This window comes from Chanos chanos, chromosome 2, assembly GCF_902362185.1.
Source record: "Chanos chanos chromosome 2, fChaCha1.1, whole genome shotgun sequence".
Lineage (NCBI taxonomy): Eukaryota > Metazoa > Chordata > Actinopteri > Gonorynchiformes > Chanidae > Chanos > Chanos chanos.
Genome location: NC_044496.1, coordinates 21,390,978 through 21,411,138, shown reverse-complemented (window position 1 = coordinate 21,411,138; position 20,161 = coordinate 21,390,978). Strand labels below are relative to the sequence as shown.

Genomic DNA, 20,161 nt, shown 5'->3' with positions numbered 1-20,161 from the left:
AAATGGTATGTTTTCCTCCAAAGTTTACTGAAGGTGAAGAGGAGATCATATATGTATACTGTGCGTATGTATGTATGTATGTATGTATATGTGTGTATATATATATTGCAGAGGTTGTCTCATAAAGGACTTACTGGTAATTACACAAGATGCATCCTCCGCCATTCCTAAACTAAACACAAAAAATATAAGTGTTTGACTGTGATACTTTATCTCCAGTAGCATGGTTGGTCAGCCCTTATAATTGTGTGTACAAATTCAGTGACTTGACCAAACCTTTTACTACCAGTTTCACATTTAAGTAATGGGCACAATAGTCAATGGAGAACATACTGTGATTTTAAGTTCAATAAAGATAAACCTCAGTTTTAATAGGTTTGCTTTTGTACATGGTAAGGTCTGACTCTCAACTCTGTTATTAACAATGAAATTAAAATAACAAGGACCAAGTAAGAGCCCTTGCATGTGGTAATCCATGATGAGGCACAAAGAGTAGTACAGTTTTAAGAGTTTAAATTACACAATAAACAAACATGTTTTGTGCCAAATCTATGACATGTTCCTCCAAAACACTCCTTATACATGCAGTGCTACATTCAGAGAAGAAAAATGTGGTTTTTGTTGTGGTGAAAATTCTTAGAGAACATTTGTAGCTGGTGTGTGTTGTTAAGATACTGCTGGAACAATAAATGTGTTTTTCACCTCAATTTGAATAGCTTTCACACTGTGAAATTAAATACAAAATAGCCACCAATTAAGTTTGAACATCCACGTGATACACATCTTGTAGAGTATATAATATTAATATAATTAAAATCATTTTAACACATTTACACAGGATGTACAAATGATGTTACCACTATAGCCTGGTTGGTTTCAGCACTCTGCTGTTATTTAGCACTTTCCAGTTGTTGTGAATGCATTCTTTAGCCCCTGAGGGGAATACTGAAACCCTACACAAATTTTAATTCATGTCATTATGCAGGTTCGCAGTATGGTCATAGACTCTCTGGATTACGTCTGAGGTCTGCTATGCAGATAAAGACACTTCCAACAGCTTCAAGTAATGACAGGATGTTGAATTAAGCATCAGTCAGTCTCCAATGCCTAGCTAACTGACACCACTGCACATTCTGAGTTTTGGGGGCCGCTATCCCTCTCTGTGCTCTCCAGCTGTCGTTTTTCCTCTGTTGCTCTATGATCAGCCCCAACTGCCTCTGATACGCTCGTGAAACCTTGCTCTCTGTGACATGGAAAAAGAGAAAAAGTCCTCATATAGACACACAGCCTAGTCATTCACGATCATATAATATCTTGAAGGGAGAACACTTTGAAGTTTTTGCACTGATGACACTCACTTTAAGAGATGATCTAGTTCCCTTTTGATCTTCTTGACAACAGGTGGGCCTTGATACACCAGCGCTGTGTAGAGCTGAACCAACGATGCTCCCGCACGGATCTTATCCAGAGCATCCTGTCCACTCGCCACCCCTCCGACTCCAACGATTGGTACTTTTCCTGTGAGGACCCAAAACGCCCTTCATTGGCTAGACTTCAGATGGTCACACAAAGCAAACTTGCACCTTTATTCTCATGTCTTTCTCATTTTTCATTCAGCTTGAACGGTTACTCTCAGAGCATTGTTTATTTTCTATTTCCAATCAATATACTGAGGATGGGAGAGTATCCTCTAGAATATTCTCATTAATTCCGGATCCTGCTCTCCGTCTAAAGCCACGTCTTTAAAAATGAATGAATTGCCTTCATTTCACAGTTGGGGTTTTCAAGCATTTCTAGTGCTCTCAATAATTCAAATAAAATGAACTAAAATGGGACAACAAACAAAATATTAAAACGACAGAAAACAGCAGTAGATTTCAGAACGGTCATCACTGATCTATTTCAGAGAATGCAGCTTTAAATAAATGTGGTGTTTAGTTTACCTTGGGTCAATGCGTACATCTCCCGCACTGTGTGTGTGGACAGCTCTTTAAGAGGCTTGCCGCTCAGTCCGCCCCCCTCTTTACTGTTAGGGTCCTGTAGAGTGTCAGGCCTGGACACAGTTGTGTTGGAAACAATCAACCCATCCACACCAAGCTGTGCATCAGGACAGACAGACAGAGAGACAGACAGAGACAGACCCACGGACAAAATGATCTTGTTAAATAGACAGCTAAGAGGAGCAAATGAAGGGAGAAGAGAAAGAGAAGTGGGGAGACATAAAGAGCATAAGATACAACTAACCTCTGTAATAACCTCAGCGATGTCCTGTTTATCTTTGGCTGTGAGGTCAGGGGCAATTTTCACCACCACCGGAGGCTGATTCTCTCCAAGAGAGTCACGTTCTCTCAGCACCTGGTGAAAGAAGAAGAAAAAATGTGAACAGTTCAATTAAGTGTAACAAAATTTATAATCATCCAATGTAAGTTACCAACAAGGAACATCAGTAGCAATGAGGTACTGACTAGAGTCCGACCGATAAATCAACGTGCCAATATCATCGGCCAACATGAGCTAATTACAGACAAATTGACACTGGCGTTTATAACGGCCGATAAATGACAATTTGAAAAAAAGGGAGAGACGGAAGATGGATCCCTCAACCATGTTGTGACGTTCATGTCAGCCATGCCTGGTTTTGATGCAGTAACATGAGAGCCAGTACAGTCAGTCATACATCAAAATTACCTTTAACGTTACGGTAGTTGAGTAGTGTAGGCTAAGCTGTCGACAAACTTGATTGTAGGTTTATTTATGAAACAGCGTGGCAGTTCTAGCGAGTAAACAAACAACGGTCCTATCATTCCTCCCTCGTCACTTCTTAAAATTCTCTGGCAGCATCGCTTACAGCAGCTCATAACGCTGTCCATTGCTAAAGTAGCTTACCCACAAATGTAGCTAATGCCATGTTTACCAGTGGGAGGCTGCCAACATTAATGAGTGGTAAAACTATAGCATTTAACTTATTCTGCCCAAATGAAGCAATGGTAAATATGTCTGTGGCTCGCATGTCTGTAGTTACAGTCGGTGCATTGGAAGTTATTAAACCAGAGCTGAACAAGTATCTAACATCGCTAGGTAGCCCAACAAAGTTATCTAACTTCTCTTTCAAAAGTGTAGTGTGTGCAGACAGTCATGTAGTATTGCATTGAACAGCAGCGTTTACTCTAGGTCACTGTATTAGTTTAATGCATTATTTATCAAAACTTTAATACACATAACAAATGTTAGGGAAAATCTTTGTTTATGTTAAGTGTTTCTGGGGGGGAAAAAAAGAATATCAGCCAATATATCATTATCGGATTTTTAAATCCTCAAATATTGAAATCGGTATCGGTCTGAAAAATCCTATATCGGTCGGGCTCTAGTACCAACAGACAGTTCTTCACGCTGGTAACTATTCTCAACTATCCTTGGAACACAGTACGGACTTTCATAATTGTTTTTCACCATCACTAGCAAGAAATGTGACTAGAACCCCATTCCTTAAGGAAGCTCAGACCTGACCAGAACCTTAGACTTATCACCTGATTCTGTTCAGTCACAGGGATAGTTTTTTTTTTGTTTTTTTTCTCGGAGCAGACACTGCTCCAAAGTGTAGTGATTTACCTTAGCCAGGAGATGGCGCAGTTCTTCCTTACCCTGAAGGTCCCTTAGGCCAGGTGTGTTAGGACTGCTTACATTGACCACCAGGTAGTCAGCCAGGGGTCCAAGTGTCCTCACGCCCTCAAGGTAGTCAGCCACCGCATCTGAAGACTGCTTGTTCTTGCCAAGATTGATGCCCAAGGGTAGCCCAGCTGAAAATGCAGTAAGGCTGTTAGAAAAATACAGCATAATAGTCACTGTAAATGTTTAATGACAGTTTTTTTAGGCAATAAACAGCTCCTCATACAGCACACTGTGAAATAATTTCCAAATAGGGTGAGTAATTAAATGAACTAAAATGTCCCTTTAATTGAGCTCTGATGGTAAAAATGACAAATAGGTATTTTAGCAAGGCTGTTCAAATGTTCTATACCTTTTGTCAGTTCTTCCTGCATAGTCTGCCTTGCTTTTAACCTTTCCTGCACTACTGACAGACCACAGCTGTTGAATCCATATCTGAAACACACACATACACAAAGACACACATTATGTTCAACTCTAAAACAAAGTTCCTATCATTGTTCATAAAAACAGCAATTATAGTAATATTGCTTGATAAACACAACATCTTGCTCAGCCTTGCTTCAACCATTTTCAAAAGTTCTTTTCCCCGTACTCTTTTGGGAAATCTCAAGAAAATATTCATTCAGACAAGGGCAGCTTGGTAAAGACTGAGTTAAAACAAAGATGTGCAGGACAAGGGGTTCTCAGGACTGGAGTTGAGAACCATTGCTCTTGACTATTCTCATCAGTGTTCTTCCTGCTCCTTGTCTGAAGCCATGCCTTTAAAAATGAATGAGTTGCATTCGTTTCAAAGCTGTAAATATTTAGGATTAGCAAGCATCTCCAGTGCTCTCAATAAATCAGCTAAAATGAACTGAAATGAGACAATATACACAGTATTGAAATGACAGAAGACAGCAATACATTTTGGAACACTCATTCCTTGTCTTTACAGACATATCCACAACCTCATATAGTCTACTATACACATAAAGAGGCAGACAGCCAAAAGAGTGAAAGAGAAAAGAAAAAAAAACAAAATAGTGACCAAAATTAAACTTTCAAATGGTATTCAGGCAAGAATTTGCCATTCAAAACCTCTGATGCCACCAACGACAGCACTCTCACTGTATGTGATGCGTTCAAACTTTGAATGAAGTGGAACTTCACTGTGTCGTTTACTTGTGGTTTTCTGAAAAGATATCTCTGCACCAGTGGAAAATATCTGTATGTAATCACTGTAGAGGACATATAATCAGTATAGATTCATATGCCTGAATATTGGTATATGCAACTGAACATGACGTATATGTGAATATTGGTGTATGATCATGTTATGTATCTGATGTGTTTGAAAATATTTCTCATATCAGTTTTTCCATCAATGCTTTTTATACAATCATTACATTTTACACAAAATGATTCTCCTTCAGATTACTTTGCTATAAAAAAATGTTCAGTGCCATAATACAGAGAGTAGAGAGCACATTGAAAAGGGTACATTTCAAGTGCTCTGAACTTTTCTGTCATTTATGTGAGCAGATGCTGCACTACAAAGATGAAGTAGGGTTTTGTGAAATACAGTGTTTACATGGTTTAATATGGCATTTTAAATGATACATAGTGTTCTCAAGTTAAAATACATGAAACGTTTTTTGGTTTTTTTTTTCAGGAGAGTGCGCTGCCTGGTCACCACATTTGCATCCAGCCTCCAGAGATGTTAAACAGGAAAAAGTAAAACTCTATGGTCACAAAAAGCTACGCTGACAGAATTTTATTTTAAGTGATTATACATGTAGTTAAGTGACAATGTTATACATTGTGGCATCACGAATCTTCAGTACTTTCAATGGGGAGAGCAATGCTTTTTGATGGGTCATCGTAAAGTAGTTTCACTCTGGTACAGGTGTAGTTTTACAGTACCTGTTGATGACTGCTTTGTCAGTTTCTAGTCTAAACACACGTGGTTTAGGGTTGCCGTCTTGAGGTTTAGGGGTGACTGTCCCCACCTCCACAAAGCCAAAGCCCAGCTTATAAAGTCCATCTACGGCCTCTCCATTCTTATCAAAGCCTGCTGCAATGCCAATAGGGTTCCGGAACTTTCTGCCCATTACGTTCACTTCCTAGTGTTAAGAGCAAAAAGGACAATGAGTGACTTGTACAAATTGGTCTCTCCCAAGCCATAATTACAGGACAGGTACACAGAGAGATTTGTAAATGATGTCTGTGGGGATTAGAAACCAGATATTCAATCTTATTAAGTACTCCAAATCTGCATACTGTTTACTTTCCAATGAACTGAAAATGTAAGGTAAATGTTACGGTGATACAAAGGTTTTTGAATGTGGGCACTGTTTCCAAATTTACTGATAGCTGCATTAGGGTATGTGATAAAATAGTACAGAATTCTACTCTGAAACATATCTCCACAAACTGACCAGAGAGGCTGGGTCCTGGTAGCCATTTCGTGGCACAAGACCCAAACCAATGAGTCGAACAGCAAGAACATGGGCTGTCTCCGCTCCTACAATCCTCTGCATCAGTGGCATAAGAGCATTGGCATAGTAGCGCTCATCACCAACAGCAGTGAGGTATCCCACAAACAGGGCACTACCAGACCCAATGATCTTCACCGCGTCCTTCACACGCCGCTACAAACAGGAGAGAAATTACATTCATGACAAAATACCTAAGGGAATCTGAGAGTGTTTTTGAGAAGATCGTGTTTGTATAAGGATTGGACATCAGTTGGTCGGCCAAGCAATACCAGCACACCCACAATCTTGTCCATTAGCAGCACCAACATGAGATGTCATGAGATGAGTGATTTTACTGTGAATGGATGTCAACGAATTAAAGCGTCTGGTTGTGGACGTAGTCTACTTACAATAGGCTACACCCACTTCAGTACAGTTTTGCTTTTACAAGCAACATATAAAAGCAAATCATTGTTTTGTTTTGATTCTTTCATCAGGAAAAGGATCGGTTTTGCTTGGGATTTTGAAAGGAAGTGCAGCATTACTCAAGCCCATTCATATTTTAACCCTTTAACCTGAGAGAAACAGCGTTTGTTGAGCTGGCTGTATGAGAACATAAGCGGTCTGTATCTTTAGTAAATGAAATTAGCAGAATAAAGAAACGCAGTAAAATGGTACTGGTAGATGTTCCTTGCACAATTTGTGCTGCTCTTAGAAATGGATAAATCACAGTCTATAAAGGGCTGTGCAAAGGGCATGTCAAACTTCCAAAGTTGCAGCAATCTGACTCACTAGATGAACTGGTTATCAAATAAATCAGTCATTATCTGCTCGTTATCAGAGGCGACGCGGTGTTATAACATATTCATGGCATTTGTTTTGTCTAAAACAAAAGAATTCACAAGATGTGACACAGAAAATGCTGGTTATGTCAGTTACCTTCAGTTGTGCCGCCATGGATGTTATATCACGTTGGTGATACACACAGGAAGCACTGCAGTCACGTTGTAGAATGCCATCATTGACTTCCTGGTTGTGACCTCGCGATACTGAAACATTGCTTCTCTCGGGGACTCACAAGCGCACGGTGTATGTTTTTGGAAGGCAGTCAGTGTTTAAAATGACTGTGAAACCAGGGAAAGTGGTGCGGTGATGAATATAATGTTAACATACTGCCATTCTGCATCCTTTTCTCACTGCTGTCAGAAATACTATGAATCGCCACTTTGAAATTTAGAAGCTGGTCAAAATATCTCCATTCCTTTCACTCTTCTTCAGCTGTATGGGTGTTGGTGTAAATGAGCCGTTCTTGTTGCGTGAACGTCTACATGGAAACAGAAATACCGTTGTGTGTATGTAATCTTTTTAATGCCGAAAACGAAAGACGTATTACGGCTGACTGAACGTAGCTCACCGCTGAGTCCACTAAGCACAGAGCAAATTGTTTTTTCATTTATTCACTGAGGAATTCTCTCTCTCTCTCTCTCTCTCTCTCTCTCTCTAGTACCATTAGTACTACTATTAAGATGTCATAAACCAGTGCTTTCTGCTTGCTTCAGGTAGTTGTTCCTTTTCAAGGAAAAGCTGTAAAACCTGCTCTGTCATACACTAAAACTTTGTGTTGTTCTGCATCTAGAATTTAGACTAGAATTTAGACTGAAAGTTGACTTTGCATGTATTTTGGGTGCCTACTGTCATTTCCCTAATGAAGTAAGCTCACATTCACTGTTTTCACGGAGAGATTCTCTAAATTTGCATAAGATGCCCAGAAACTCCCTTGTACCTGTCTCTGTCTGCACTTAATGTTTAGTTTAGTCTCAGGTACCATCTTTCATGGCTTTCTTAAAACACATATATATTTGTCTTTGGATTTCAGGAGCTGCTGTACTACCAGCTACCTGTGAGGAATGTTATGCTGAAAATGACCAATCTAATGACAATCAGGTAAACAATGTGTTTAAGGGGTATTTTTACGAATTCTCAAATGAGCCCATGCCGTGGAATCAGGCACAATATGCCTGCCAGAATCGAGGAGGGCAACTCCTGGGGGCACTTAACTGCGAGATCAAAGAATTTTTAAAAAACTTGTCAAAAGAGGCTAAAACAGAGGATCACTCGTGGTGGGTGGGTCACAGTTTAATGGGACATTATAAGGTACATCCCTCAAAAGGTGAGTAAAAGTGGTTTAATTTTCCCCTTTATATGGCTATAGTATTCTGCTCTCACTATAGTTACAGACTCAGGAAATTTTAGCATGTCAAGAGGTTACAGAGGGGCACAAAGGCTTTTCAAAACTGCTGCTCAAAATTCTGCCTTGTTTGCACCATGGCTGATGGAATGTGTTTATTTTAGCATACGTGTTATTTCTGTAACATGAGAAAGCGTTTCATGAAGCTTCATATTGTAGTCTCCATTTTCTGCAATGCCTTGTCTTATAAATTTTGATAAGATTCTGTGCTGTCTAGGTGTGCATTGCTTGTAAGTATGACTCTCTCAGGTAATGTTATGCCCTCATGCTTGCCATACAACGTCTGTTAATGTACGTACCACTTCCGGCTGTTCTTGTATTTGCAAAAGACATTTTTTGCCATGCTTAAGACCCTAAAGTACAATATAAAGCTTTAACCGTAGTATCTGCAAAAATTTCTGTAGGTTACAGTGAGAAGTGATTCATCAGTAAACACAACTCTTATTAAGCTTAGTCCATGACTAAATTGTGATTTATATAGAGATTCAGTCCAGAAATAAAATTTCATGGCATATTTCATCCTGTAGGACAGTCTGCGTATAATGTGACATCATTGTTTATTTTTGATGGGTGTCCTCTCAGAACTGCTGAATCCTGGGAGTGATTCTGCAACATCACTTGAGAACAACAGCAATGTGCCCATCATTTGCACCTATTTGATCATGAAACCATTCCAGCTGGTGACCACTTCCAACTGCAGTATGAGTCTACATTACCTCTGCACACTGGGTACAATGCTCTCGCTGTCACTGTGCAAACCTGTGTTAGCCAAAGGGCCTTTTTTTCATCCTGAGTAATTTGAAACAATAGGAAAGATTATTTTCTTCTTCTTGAAATTTAGTTACAAAGTTTAAGTATTTTTGGTTTTTTTCTTGCAGATCTAAACTCAACCCAAGAGTCAACAACACCAAATGTAAGAGATGAGCACATAGCACCTTGGAATTTATTTTAATTTTTGTGGCTGAATCATACCTGTTTTAACAAGTGCTCTCTTTCCTAGACGCAATATTCCATGAGGAAAAGAAGGAATCCAACATCTGATGTCTGTGAGTTTGCCAGGCCAAATATTTAGAATACACTGTGTCTCTTTTTCTGTGTTTAATGACATTAATATAGTCTCTCTCTCTCTCTCTCTCTCTCTCTTCCTCTATCTATCTATCTATCTATCTATCTATCTATCTATCTATCTATCTATCTATCTATCTATCTCTGTCTCTCTATAGCTTTACTGCTGGAAGACATGATAGCGCAACTAAATAATTTTGAAGGATTTGTTGAGGTCAGTACCCGACCACATTTTATTTCAGTTTCACTTTCAGTACACTGGATACATAAAGATGGATATAAGTTACAGGAGTTACATATATTTAAACTCTTGAGAAAATCAGCCTCTAATACAGCAGCAAGCAGTACACACACACACACCCACACACACACCCACACACACACACACACACACACACACACACATACACACACAAATTCACACATACATACATGCATATGCTCACTTACTCACTTTGTTTACAAGCTTCTCTGTGTCTTTCACTGCTGTGTGTCTGGCCACCAGGTTACTGATGAACTGTTACAGATATTAGAGCTAAATCCTGATGCATTCTCCTATGAAGACATGGTGAGTCATTTCTGTCTTACTGCAATCACAAAAAGCACAAGATCTGTTTAGTACCTCCAATGTCAAGAAGTCCACTGTAGTCTGAGTGCTACGTACTCCAGATCAAAATGTGCTTTGTTTTGATTTTAACCCTTTGTTTTGACCTTTGCTCTGGTAGATCGACTTCCTTAGGCTTGTGTTTAAGGGCTGTATAGACAATACATTACACCTGGAAAACACTGACAAGAGAAACCATGTCATCAACGCCACTGGTGGTATTCTTATGGCCTTAATGGACAACTGTGGGCAGCAGTCTCCATCAGCTCAACAAGTGAGACCAGCTCTTTTTTCAAATGGTGGTTTGATAAATATAGAAAGCTGAACCGTACCTATGGTATTATTTATTTATAGATATTATTCATATAGATACATGTCTCTCAATATAGTTGCCTTTAATGACACATTTTTGTTATTTGCTGTTTTCAAACAGACTGAAGAGGTGTTTTCTATTTTCCTCAACATATATCAAGTGATAACTCTAGCAGAGAGTGGTAATAGTCTTGCAAATGATGTATTTGTTATTGAACTCCCATCAGCCACCGTTTACTCTAGCAGGTTAGTGTGTGTGTGCGTGTGTGTGTGTGTTTCTGTGTTTGTGTCTGTGTCTGTGCCTTTGTCTGTGCCTTTGTCTGTGTCTGTGTCTATCTGTATGGCCATTTGACTTAATAAATGATGATTGTAAAATGTCTCATGCAGGAAAGCTCCTGAAAATCTAGGCCACTTGGTTGTGGGCTCAAAGACAGATGGTCCATATTTTGTTCTACCCTCTTACTCTGCTCTTCAGGCTCAAGTAGGGAATTATGAGAATGTCAATGTCCAGGTGATTGTATACGAAGCTTGTACAACCTCTAAATTAATATTAGATGATAATTTGTTAACTTTAAAACTCTGTGTTATGCCATGTTGTCACTGTGTTATAAGCTTTCAGCTACTAAAAGTATTATACTGAATGTCTAGACTAGCTGATGTATTCAGCTGCGTAGGTTTCTCCGCTGTTTATACTGCCTCACATTGGCACTGCATTGAATTGAAAAGATGTCTGTGAGGTAACTGTGTTTGTAAATGGTCTTGTTCGTTCAGATGTATAGTTACAACATGAATCCTATGAACAGCAAGTCAAATGAGAGCATCTCAGGATCAGTTTGCAGTCTCTCTCTGAGAGATGAAAATGGAACTATTCACCTTAAAAATCTCACAGAAAACATTGAGGTACGGACACAAACAACCCCTGACTTCACTATCTCTCCTTTCAGCATTCAGCATTTCATTTTTACCTCAGGGCAGTGTATTTGCTCTATTCCAAACATACTTTTCCATTTCACCGTGGAGCATAAGAATAAGAGAATGTAACCTCCATTTCTTCACCCTTGCAGATCTTTCTGCCTCAGTCTGATGCTGTTGAGCCCAAAGATGTGAACGTGTCCATGGAGAGGGGGGCTGATGTCATCAGCTCTTTTAACATTACAGACCCTCACCAAACTGTAATCCTCATAATGAAGCCGAACCAAAATGTGTCGCTCCTTTTGCTGCTTACCCAGAATCCTACATCAAACATCACAACTTCCAATTTCAGCACTGTCCTGACACCAGAGGGTAACATTTGTTATAATCCTTCAATATTCCATACATATTCATGTCTTATGGATTCCAGTAGAACCCAGTGGATTTATGCAATGGTAGTTCATTTTTTCATAAACTTTGCTCTGGTAAAACATAATCCCCTAGAGCATGTCAGACCATTTGGGCACGCTTGTAATTGCTGTTAAAATGGCTTTTGTTCAAATGTAATTGTACATGTCTACAGTTCAGTGATTCAGCTATTATCCTCTGTTGTTCTTTAAAGGCTGCTTTAAAAGCCAGGTCAAATCCTCTTGTCTTGAGTTTTTGAACAGTCTTGTCAGGTATTGAGTATTTTAAACTTTTGCTTTCTCCGTGATACTCTTTGGACAGAGGACTACCGCTGGATGGTCACTCCAGAGATGCTGGGTGGAAGCAACCAGTTGTGGTATGTGAAAACCTCACTTCTGAACTCTTCACATTGGAGTGAGGGCCTGAAACTCTTTGTGTCTATCTTCTCTGCCAAATGCATGTATTGGGATACGGACGAGAATGTATGGAGCACAAATGGCTGTGTGGTAGGCATGAATACGTTGCTATTAATTTAAATTTCATCCCACTTGACCTGAGGGCATGAAATGTTCTTGTTCTCTAAACGTATGTGTCTATGTGCATGCCTGTGTGTGTGTGTGTGTGTGTGTGTGTGTACATGTATGTGTTGGTTTCTGTCTTGTTCTACCTTAGGTGGGCCCCAGGACAACGCCAAATATGACTCAGTGTCTGTGCAATCACTTAACAATATTTGGAAGCTCCTTTTTTGTGATGCCAAATCACGTGGATCTGTCTCGAACAGCTGAGCTCTTCGCCACAGTGAGCGAAAATTACGTGGTGGTGGTGTTGCTGAGCTCCTTTTTTGCCTTGTACTTCATTGTGCTGATGTGGGCTTGGTATGCAGACCGAAGAGCCCTCAGAAAGGTGTGAAAAATGTTCTGTCCCTCAAACACAATCTCACATTTTATTTGGCTTAGACTCAGAGTCATACATACAACATTCCTCACTTTTGTGGGATTGTCTTCCTCTTCCTCAGAGGAAGATGACTTTGCTGGAGGATAACCACCCATGTGCCCAATACAACTATATGCTGACAGTGCAGACTGGCCATCGTAGTGGTGCGGGCACCTCTGCCAAGGTAAAGAAGAAGGATTTTACTGGGGAAGAGAGAGAGCGCTATACACACTCCTTATATTGTTTCCTCTAAATGACTGCTTTATTATGTGTACAATACCCACATTTCATGTACATGAGGTATGTTTTGAGGATACGTGAGTAAGTTCTTAGGTGAATGCTTGAATCTCTCTACAGAAAAAGAAGTTTTTTATTTTTGTGTTTTTGATAAACTGTAGTAATTCTTTCACCTGCTCTTTCTGGTAAGCGTTAGAAATCAGGTTGACTTGTGTTTTATGTAGGTTAGAGTGATTCTACAGGGCACTGAGGGACAGAGCGACTGCCATCACTTAACCGACCCTGATAAGCCAGTGTTTGAGAGAGGGGGAGTGGATGTGTTTATTCTGACCACACCCTTCTCTCTGGGGGAGCTGCAGAGCATCGTGGTGTCTCATGACAATTCAGGAGGGAGCCCAGCGTGGTACAGATGTTGTTTTTTGTCTTTATAGTTTTGGTCTATGGCAGGCTTTTTTTGCTTGAGAGGGACATTGGGTCCTCTGATGACATGCTAAAGCAATTTGGAAATGACATTATCAAGGATTTATGCTTGCACTCTGGGGGAGCTTGATGAGCTCATCACTGGTACTCCAAAATGGCATCATCTGTAGACTCTCTTGATCTGCCATTTAACACTCCTCATATTCCACTACCCCCTTCAAACACAATGAGTCACTGTAGCTCAGTGTGAAATGTCTTGACCTGAAATGTCCAAAGTCAGACACCAGAGAGAGTTAGGCACACATTTTTTTTTGGTTTTGTTTTTAGACACAGCTGTGTTTCATTAATAATTTCTTGTAGTCGGACTTGTGTGACAGCTTGATGCATTCCACCAGGTACTTGAGCAGACTAACGATTCAGGACCTACAGACAAGGAAGGTTTGGCACTTCTTGTGTTCTACATGGTTATGTGCTACCAATAGCAACCAGATGATCAAAAGGACCTTCAACCCTGCCAAGAAAAATGAAATTGCCAGTTTTAGGTAACTGCTTCACTTGAATGAGTGGAACAAATCTCATTCAGTAATGTTAAATAATAATGATGAAGTCTGCACTCTTGTATTAAACTGCAATTCTGGTTTATTCTGAATTTATTTTTAATCACTCTATTTTTAATCACTCTATGATCACCACTGCTCAGCAGCATTTGTTGTTTCTGTCAGTAAAGAGTTTCGACCTGATCTACACACTCTTTTCCCACAGTGATATTTTTCAGACTCGGACATTTACTGGGTTCAGGGATGAACATATTTGGGTTTCTGTGTTTGACCCGCCACGCCGCAGCCCCTTCACCCGTGTTCAGAGAGTGTCATGCTGCATGTGTCTTCTGCTGTGCACTATGGCCATAAACATCATGTTCTGGAATCTTCCAATTGATCAGAGCTCCCCTGTCATCCTTAAGATAGGTAAGAGGGTTCAGCTGCAGTCATTACCAATGCCTTTAATGAGTAAGGCATCTGTTTATCACCACTTTCACAGAATACCTCTATGCGGTTTGAATCCACAGTGGGAAATGCAAAGTGAACCCTGTCAGTGTTTTAGAAAGTATCATGCATGTTTTCAGTTCTGCCACAGGAAGTTGCATGTGTAGTGATGCAGATCTTGATGGTGCCACAGGTTCTTTCCAGCTGACTTGGCAGGAGATCATGGTTGGGGTGGAGAGTGGTTTGCTCATGTTCCCCATAAACATCCTTATCATCACAATATTCCGAAGCATCAAACCCAAACTCCCTCCACTCAAAGAGCAACATGAAATCTCAGACTACAAGCCTCCAGCTGCTAACATGAAAACAATACTCCAGGTTCTCCTCTATATTTAACAGCTGCTGCAGTTTGACTGGGTGGCAACATCTACAAAATGTTTTAGCGATTTTGAAGAAAATTATTAAGGTAACGCTGTTCCAAAAAAAGATCAAACTTTAACTATGTGGTGTAGATTGGACCTGAAGAAAACAATTGGCATATTTCTGAAACACTACAAGTGGCTATTAATTCCTGTTTTTCTAACCATTACTCTATTAAGGACGTGCAATAAAATGATGTATTTTGCCCGTAGGACACACAAGAGATGGTGAACCTTCTAACCAGAAACCCAAAGAACCAGGTCATACCTTTGGAGAATAATCTGGATATTTATGGTCTGCCTTATGCTCTAGAACGAGTGCATGGACTCCTTCATCTTATGCAAGGTTCTGCAGCCCAGTCACCAACAGAAGCAATGTGTTTCAGATGATGTTTCAATAAGATATTTTGCATAAATTATTGATATTCATCAGCCATCAGTGCATTAGTCCTCTGCACTTTGTTGTCAGTGTAAAAATTTGACATTTTAAAGTCAGTATGGAAAATTACAAAAGAGCATTTAATGCTTCTTCTGAATCTGTTAACAATATTGAGGTACAGTTGTGACAGTACAGTGTCAGTGGGAATAAGGGTGTAAATTAATTTTGTTTCTTGGCTATAAGAATGCGGTCCAAGCCTACTGTTTTTGTTGATTCATCAGGGGAAAGTGATATTGACCCTCACTGGGTTTACTGCAGCCGGTTTGTGTTCTACTGCCTCGGCCATCTGTCTCTGCAACTGGAGCAGGTGGGGCAGAAGGATTTTCCCAGTTTTGAGGAGTTCTGCCATGTCAAGAACACTGTGGCTCTGTTGCTGAAGCAAGCAGAGATGGTGTCCGCCAGTCACGTCATTCAGAGGTCAGGCCAATCCACTCTGGTCTTCTGCGAATGACAGTTCTTTAAAAGCAGATTGTTTAAAGCTTTAAACCATAGTCTCTCATCTAAAGCATGTTAAAGGCACTCACGTGCCCTCACACAACTGACCCCCCCCCCCCCCCCCCCCCCCCTCTCCTGTCTCATCATGACAAGTCTGGATTTGTGTGTGTGTATTTCTCCCCTCTTACCTTTTGTGCCTGTCTCTCAAATTAGGTATTCATTTGATCACACTTCTGCTCTGTCCCTCTGTCATCTCCACTTTCCTCTTATCTTTCTTTTCAGTTTATTATTCGAGCTGTTTGATCTATCCCTCACTCTCTTTCCCAGTTTACAATCAGTGGGATTTGGTACACATCATTAGCATTCTTGACATTAGCAGACAGGCAATTTGCAAGTACATATTTTTGCATAGAATTAGACTGAGACAAACAAATGATTGTAATGTCGCATTCTCATAAATGCCTTCCTGGCAGCAAAAATTTGATTAACCTACTCTCTGTTTTGTTGCCATAGTTACACTCCCGTTTCTGAGAAGAAGAAGAAGAAGTCACGCTTTTGGTTACCTTGGTGGTTTGTTTTTGTGGGCTGGTTCCTACTTCTCTCCATCAGTGCAATCTCCACCTTCTTCACACTGCTCTATGGCTTTTACTATGGGAAAGAGTCCTCTACTCAGTGGGTGATATCCCTCATCCTCTCACTCTTCCAGAGTATCTTTGTCCTTCAGCCCCTTAAGGTGCGTGGCAAAATGGTGTGAGATCATGCAGTTGTTAATTATGTAAAAGTCTTCCATACCCTGAATTTAACATCATGCAATATATTTTATGTACAGTGCTTGGCCATGTCCTTGTAAAATTTAATCAGAGGTCACCTTTTTGTGTTCTGGCTCTGTGGTCCTCTGAATGATAACATACAATCATGACAGCTTATGGACTGTATTGTTATATGACATAGTTTAACTGTTGGCATTTGCTTGATTGACAGGTGATCGGTGTGGCCATCTTCTTTGCTCTCATCCTGAGACCAGTGGCAGTCGAGGAGAGTGAGGAGGTGGAGCTACTGCTGGCAGGTAATAGCATGGCTAATTTTGTATTTTTTCCTTTCATCACTTTTTTTTACTCTGAGCCAGCAACACTGTCTATGAGAAAGTCTCTATGTGCTACAGATTGAAATTATTTTTATAATCACTGTTCACTGGTTCACGGATATAGGACCAGCTGTTCTAACCATTGTATGCTGAGCAGCCCCCACAAAACCACAAACTGGTTTAGCATATTTTGTGGGGCATAAGGGTCCTATCTGTGATATACCGCATTTCAGGGTCAGGGCCATCTTAGTAAGAAACTTTGTCATAGCTTCTACAAACACTTTTTTTCCACTCACATTCTAATATGATTAACAGATACTTTCTCAGATACTTTTACTGAGGACACTGCCCCAACACATGAGTAAGAGTGCTAAAAGCATTTTGTTCTTATTGTTTTGCAGGACAACGGGAGAAATGTAAACTGTACTCTGGGAAAGACATATACTGACTGCAGTCAAGACAGACATGCTGGCTGTGGTGTATAGCTTTACGTTGTGATATGCTGTCTACTTAACCTTCATTTCCATTCCTAACTGTCTCATGAATTTACAAACTCATAATGTAGGAAATAATATGCTTGCTATTTCAGCCTTTGTGCAAAATTCATAAAGGTTGTACATGTGCTTATGTCCTCTGCTGAGTAAATACATTATAGTTTTTCAGTTTGCTAAGACGTGTGAGCTTTTGCCTTATTTATGCTTTTAATAAAACATCACAGGTGTCATTGTTTATGACAGTAATAAATTCTTTGAGTACTGAAAGTCAATTTTGGTCATGTGACTGTGTTAACTAAAGCTATGATCTCACTCCCTGAAATCTCAGTACAGTTGTTGGTTGCCCAGGCCAACAATTTTAATAACACCATGGTTTGGAGTAGTGTGCTAAGGAGGTAAACCTGGTTAAATAGTTTCTTTTGACAGAATGGTGGTAAATCTTCAACAAAGGGTACCATATATGTGTTGTAGTGCTCTAACAAGCAAAGCTGTTCCCCACACACCATTCATAGCTAATCATGTTGATTATCCATGAATTTTAATCTTTTTGATGCTGGAGGAATATGATCTTTTAATACCTTGTAATGGGAGTTTGGCCAGAGTTAGACTGTTCACAGATGTGTCAGCTGCTCTCCTGCAAACGTTACTTTCCTTTGATGTTTGTTGCTCTGAGAGTTAGTTCAATTCAGTCAGCTTGAAGTATTACATTTACCATGGACTAACAGGAATAATGGAATAATCATGGAATAATGAAAAAGATACTCCACAGAAATACAGAAAAGCATGATGTTGACTTGGATTACTTAATGCCCTATTTAGTTCTATTTAAAACTTTATTGCAGAACTAAGAGGATTGCTTAGTTCTCTATCTTTATTGTGTTACAGGTTGGGTTGAGCACTGTAGTGTATGAATTTTTTAGCTGTTTGTACAAAAAGTGTTTCAGGGTTAGCTGGCAAGGGAGATTGTTTTCTGGGCCATGGAGGTTTGCTGCATAGCCAGCATTGGAAATCTTCATGTTTACTCATTCTTTCTATTGTCTTTTGCTTTTTTTATCCAGCAAAAGCTACTGGCCTCCTCATTAAAAAAACAGTTAGTTTAATCAATTTTTTTTCAATTTTTAACCATATTTTTATTGCAGGAAATCTTCATCCCAATCACTTTTTAGAACCCTGCTTTGAATAGATTTATTCATGACTGTCATATTTGAGTATTTCATGTCTTAACTAATTAGCTGTGTAATCTGAATGGTTTTAATGTTTCTAGAGGAATCTGTATAACATTTCACTTGTCACTTGTTCTTTTTAAACCCCTTTTAAATATTAATGGTATTCAGATGATTATGAACCATTTAGATGGTTATGAATTGTTCAGTCTGCAGAGGTCAAGGATAATGTCAAGAATCAAAACTAAGTAAAACACCTTAAAATGGGCTGAAGTTCCTATCAGCACTTCAGCCCAATCATAGACAACACAAATGGTACTACAGCATATGTACATGGGAGAGAGAATGAAATAGCAATATTATGAGTAGAGTGAATACTGTCTAAAATGAGTTATTCCAGAGAAATATTTGCAGTCTGTGCAGAGGTGGATTTAGGCATGGGCGACAAGGGTGGCATCTTGCCGGGGGTGACACGGAGTGCTCGCACAAAAAAATTCGGAATGGTGACATTTGCGCGATCTGCTTTCTATCGCTCATTTGCATGTCACATCAATGATATCATGTCACTGTGTCGGTCAGTTAACCTAGTCAGAGTGGGCGCCCTGATTCTAGTTTGTAAGATAGGTAGCCCACTGCCTGGGAAAGTCTCCCACTCAGAAGTACGAGAAGCTGAAAAAGCACCAGAAGCTGAAACTATGCCACTGCAGGGAGCTGGCAAGGAAAGTGGAGGTGACAGAGGCGCTGGAAGCAGTGAGGGATGGAGGAAGGCAGCGCGTGCTAGTGGCCAGGGGGACTCGGCACTCTAGCACCAAGTGGAGATGTTTAGCGCCTACAGCAGCAGATTAACAACATGAAGCACGTTCACTCATGCCTGATGCGGCCACCAGACCACACAGTGAAGCCCAGCCAGAGGTATCCTGAACAGCCAACAACAACAGTTCCAAAACTGGGGCGGTATTATGGTACTAGTAGCTGGGAGGCATACCTTTTTCAGTTTAATCTTGCAGCTGCTGCAAAATGGACTGATTCTCAGAGAGCAGCTAGCTTAGCAACAGCACTGGAGGGGCTGGCTCACCAAGCCTTGCTGGACATTAGCCACCCAGGAGAAGTCTCTTATGCTGAGATGGTGGCAGTGCTATAACGGCGGTTTGGCAAACCTGTATCTGTTCTTGGCTTTAGGGGCCAGTTTCACTGACGCAGCTGACAGGATAAAGAAAAATTAGGTGTGCTGGATGTCTTGTGCCTAGCCAGCCGGGCCTACCCTGAGTTATTTCCTGCATTGGTCCAGAGCCTAGCCTTGGATGCCTTCATGAGAGGTCTAAGGCCAGGTCAACCGTGGCAGCAGGTGCGCCTAACCCATCTGGCAACACTAGAAGAAGCATTGCACCAAGCAGCCGAGATAGAGGCCATCTTGATGGATGGGGCTGAGCCAACCATGTGTCATCCTGTGGTGAGAGCAGCAGCCAAGATACCAGAGGGCAACCCTGTAGTGAGTGCAGCACACACAAGGGATCCAAAGCGGTGCTGGGCCTGTGGGGAGCTTGGACAGCTGTGATGACAGTGCATAGGCAACCGCCCTCTTCCAGGGTCAGTACCAGGAAACGACAACGGGTCCCTGGAAGAACCAGTAAGACTGAGCCATGGAGGCACCCTACGAGTGATGTGCTGTCTTCCAGGGGTGCACTGCAGGGCTCTAGTGGACACTGGATCAGATATCAGTTTGGTGAGGCCTAGAGTGTTATCCAAAACAGCATTTTCCATTGGCTTGGGCTTGTGGCAATTCCGTCATGCCATTTGAACGCCTCATGGAGAAAGTCTTGAGCCCCCCTACCACGCTCTGCCTGCGTGATCTATCTGGATGATGTTTTGGTTCATGCTGC

General features: G+C 40.6%; 1 protein-coding gene across 1 annotated transcript; it reads right to left on the bottom strand.

Moving 5' to 3' along the window:
- Positions 1-350: 350 nt before the first annotated feature.
- On the bottom strand, positions 351-7,093 carry dhodh (dihydroorotate dehydrogenase). Its single transcript, XM_030766478.1, has 9 exons — positions 7,065-7,093; positions 6,087-6,299; positions 5,572-5,771; positions 4,019-4,101; positions 3,610-3,797; positions 2,245-2,355; positions 1,944-2,097; positions 1,359-1,518; positions 351-1,243 (listed from the first exon to the last, which is right to left on the bottom strand). The coding sequence occupies exons 1-9, from the start codon at positions 7,080-7,082 to the stop codon at positions 1,108-1,110; spliced, it is 1,263 nt and encodes a 420-aa protein (XP_030622338.1). The 5' UTR covers positions 7,083-7,093; the 3' UTR covers positions 351-1,107.
- Positions 7,094-20,161: the final 13,068 nt, after the last annotated feature.

Bases quoted from the DNA above. Each gene is read 5' to 3' on its own strand.
- dhodh (XM_030766478.1), bottom strand. The intron at 4,102-5,571 runs GTACTGTAAAAC...TGTGTGTTTCAG, and splicing joins GACAAAGCAGTCATCAACAG to ATATGGATTCAACAGCTGTG. The intron at 1,244-1,358 runs GTGAGTGTCATC...TCCATGTCACAG, and splicing joins GAACTAGATCATCTCTTAAA to AGAGCAAGGTTTCACGAGCG.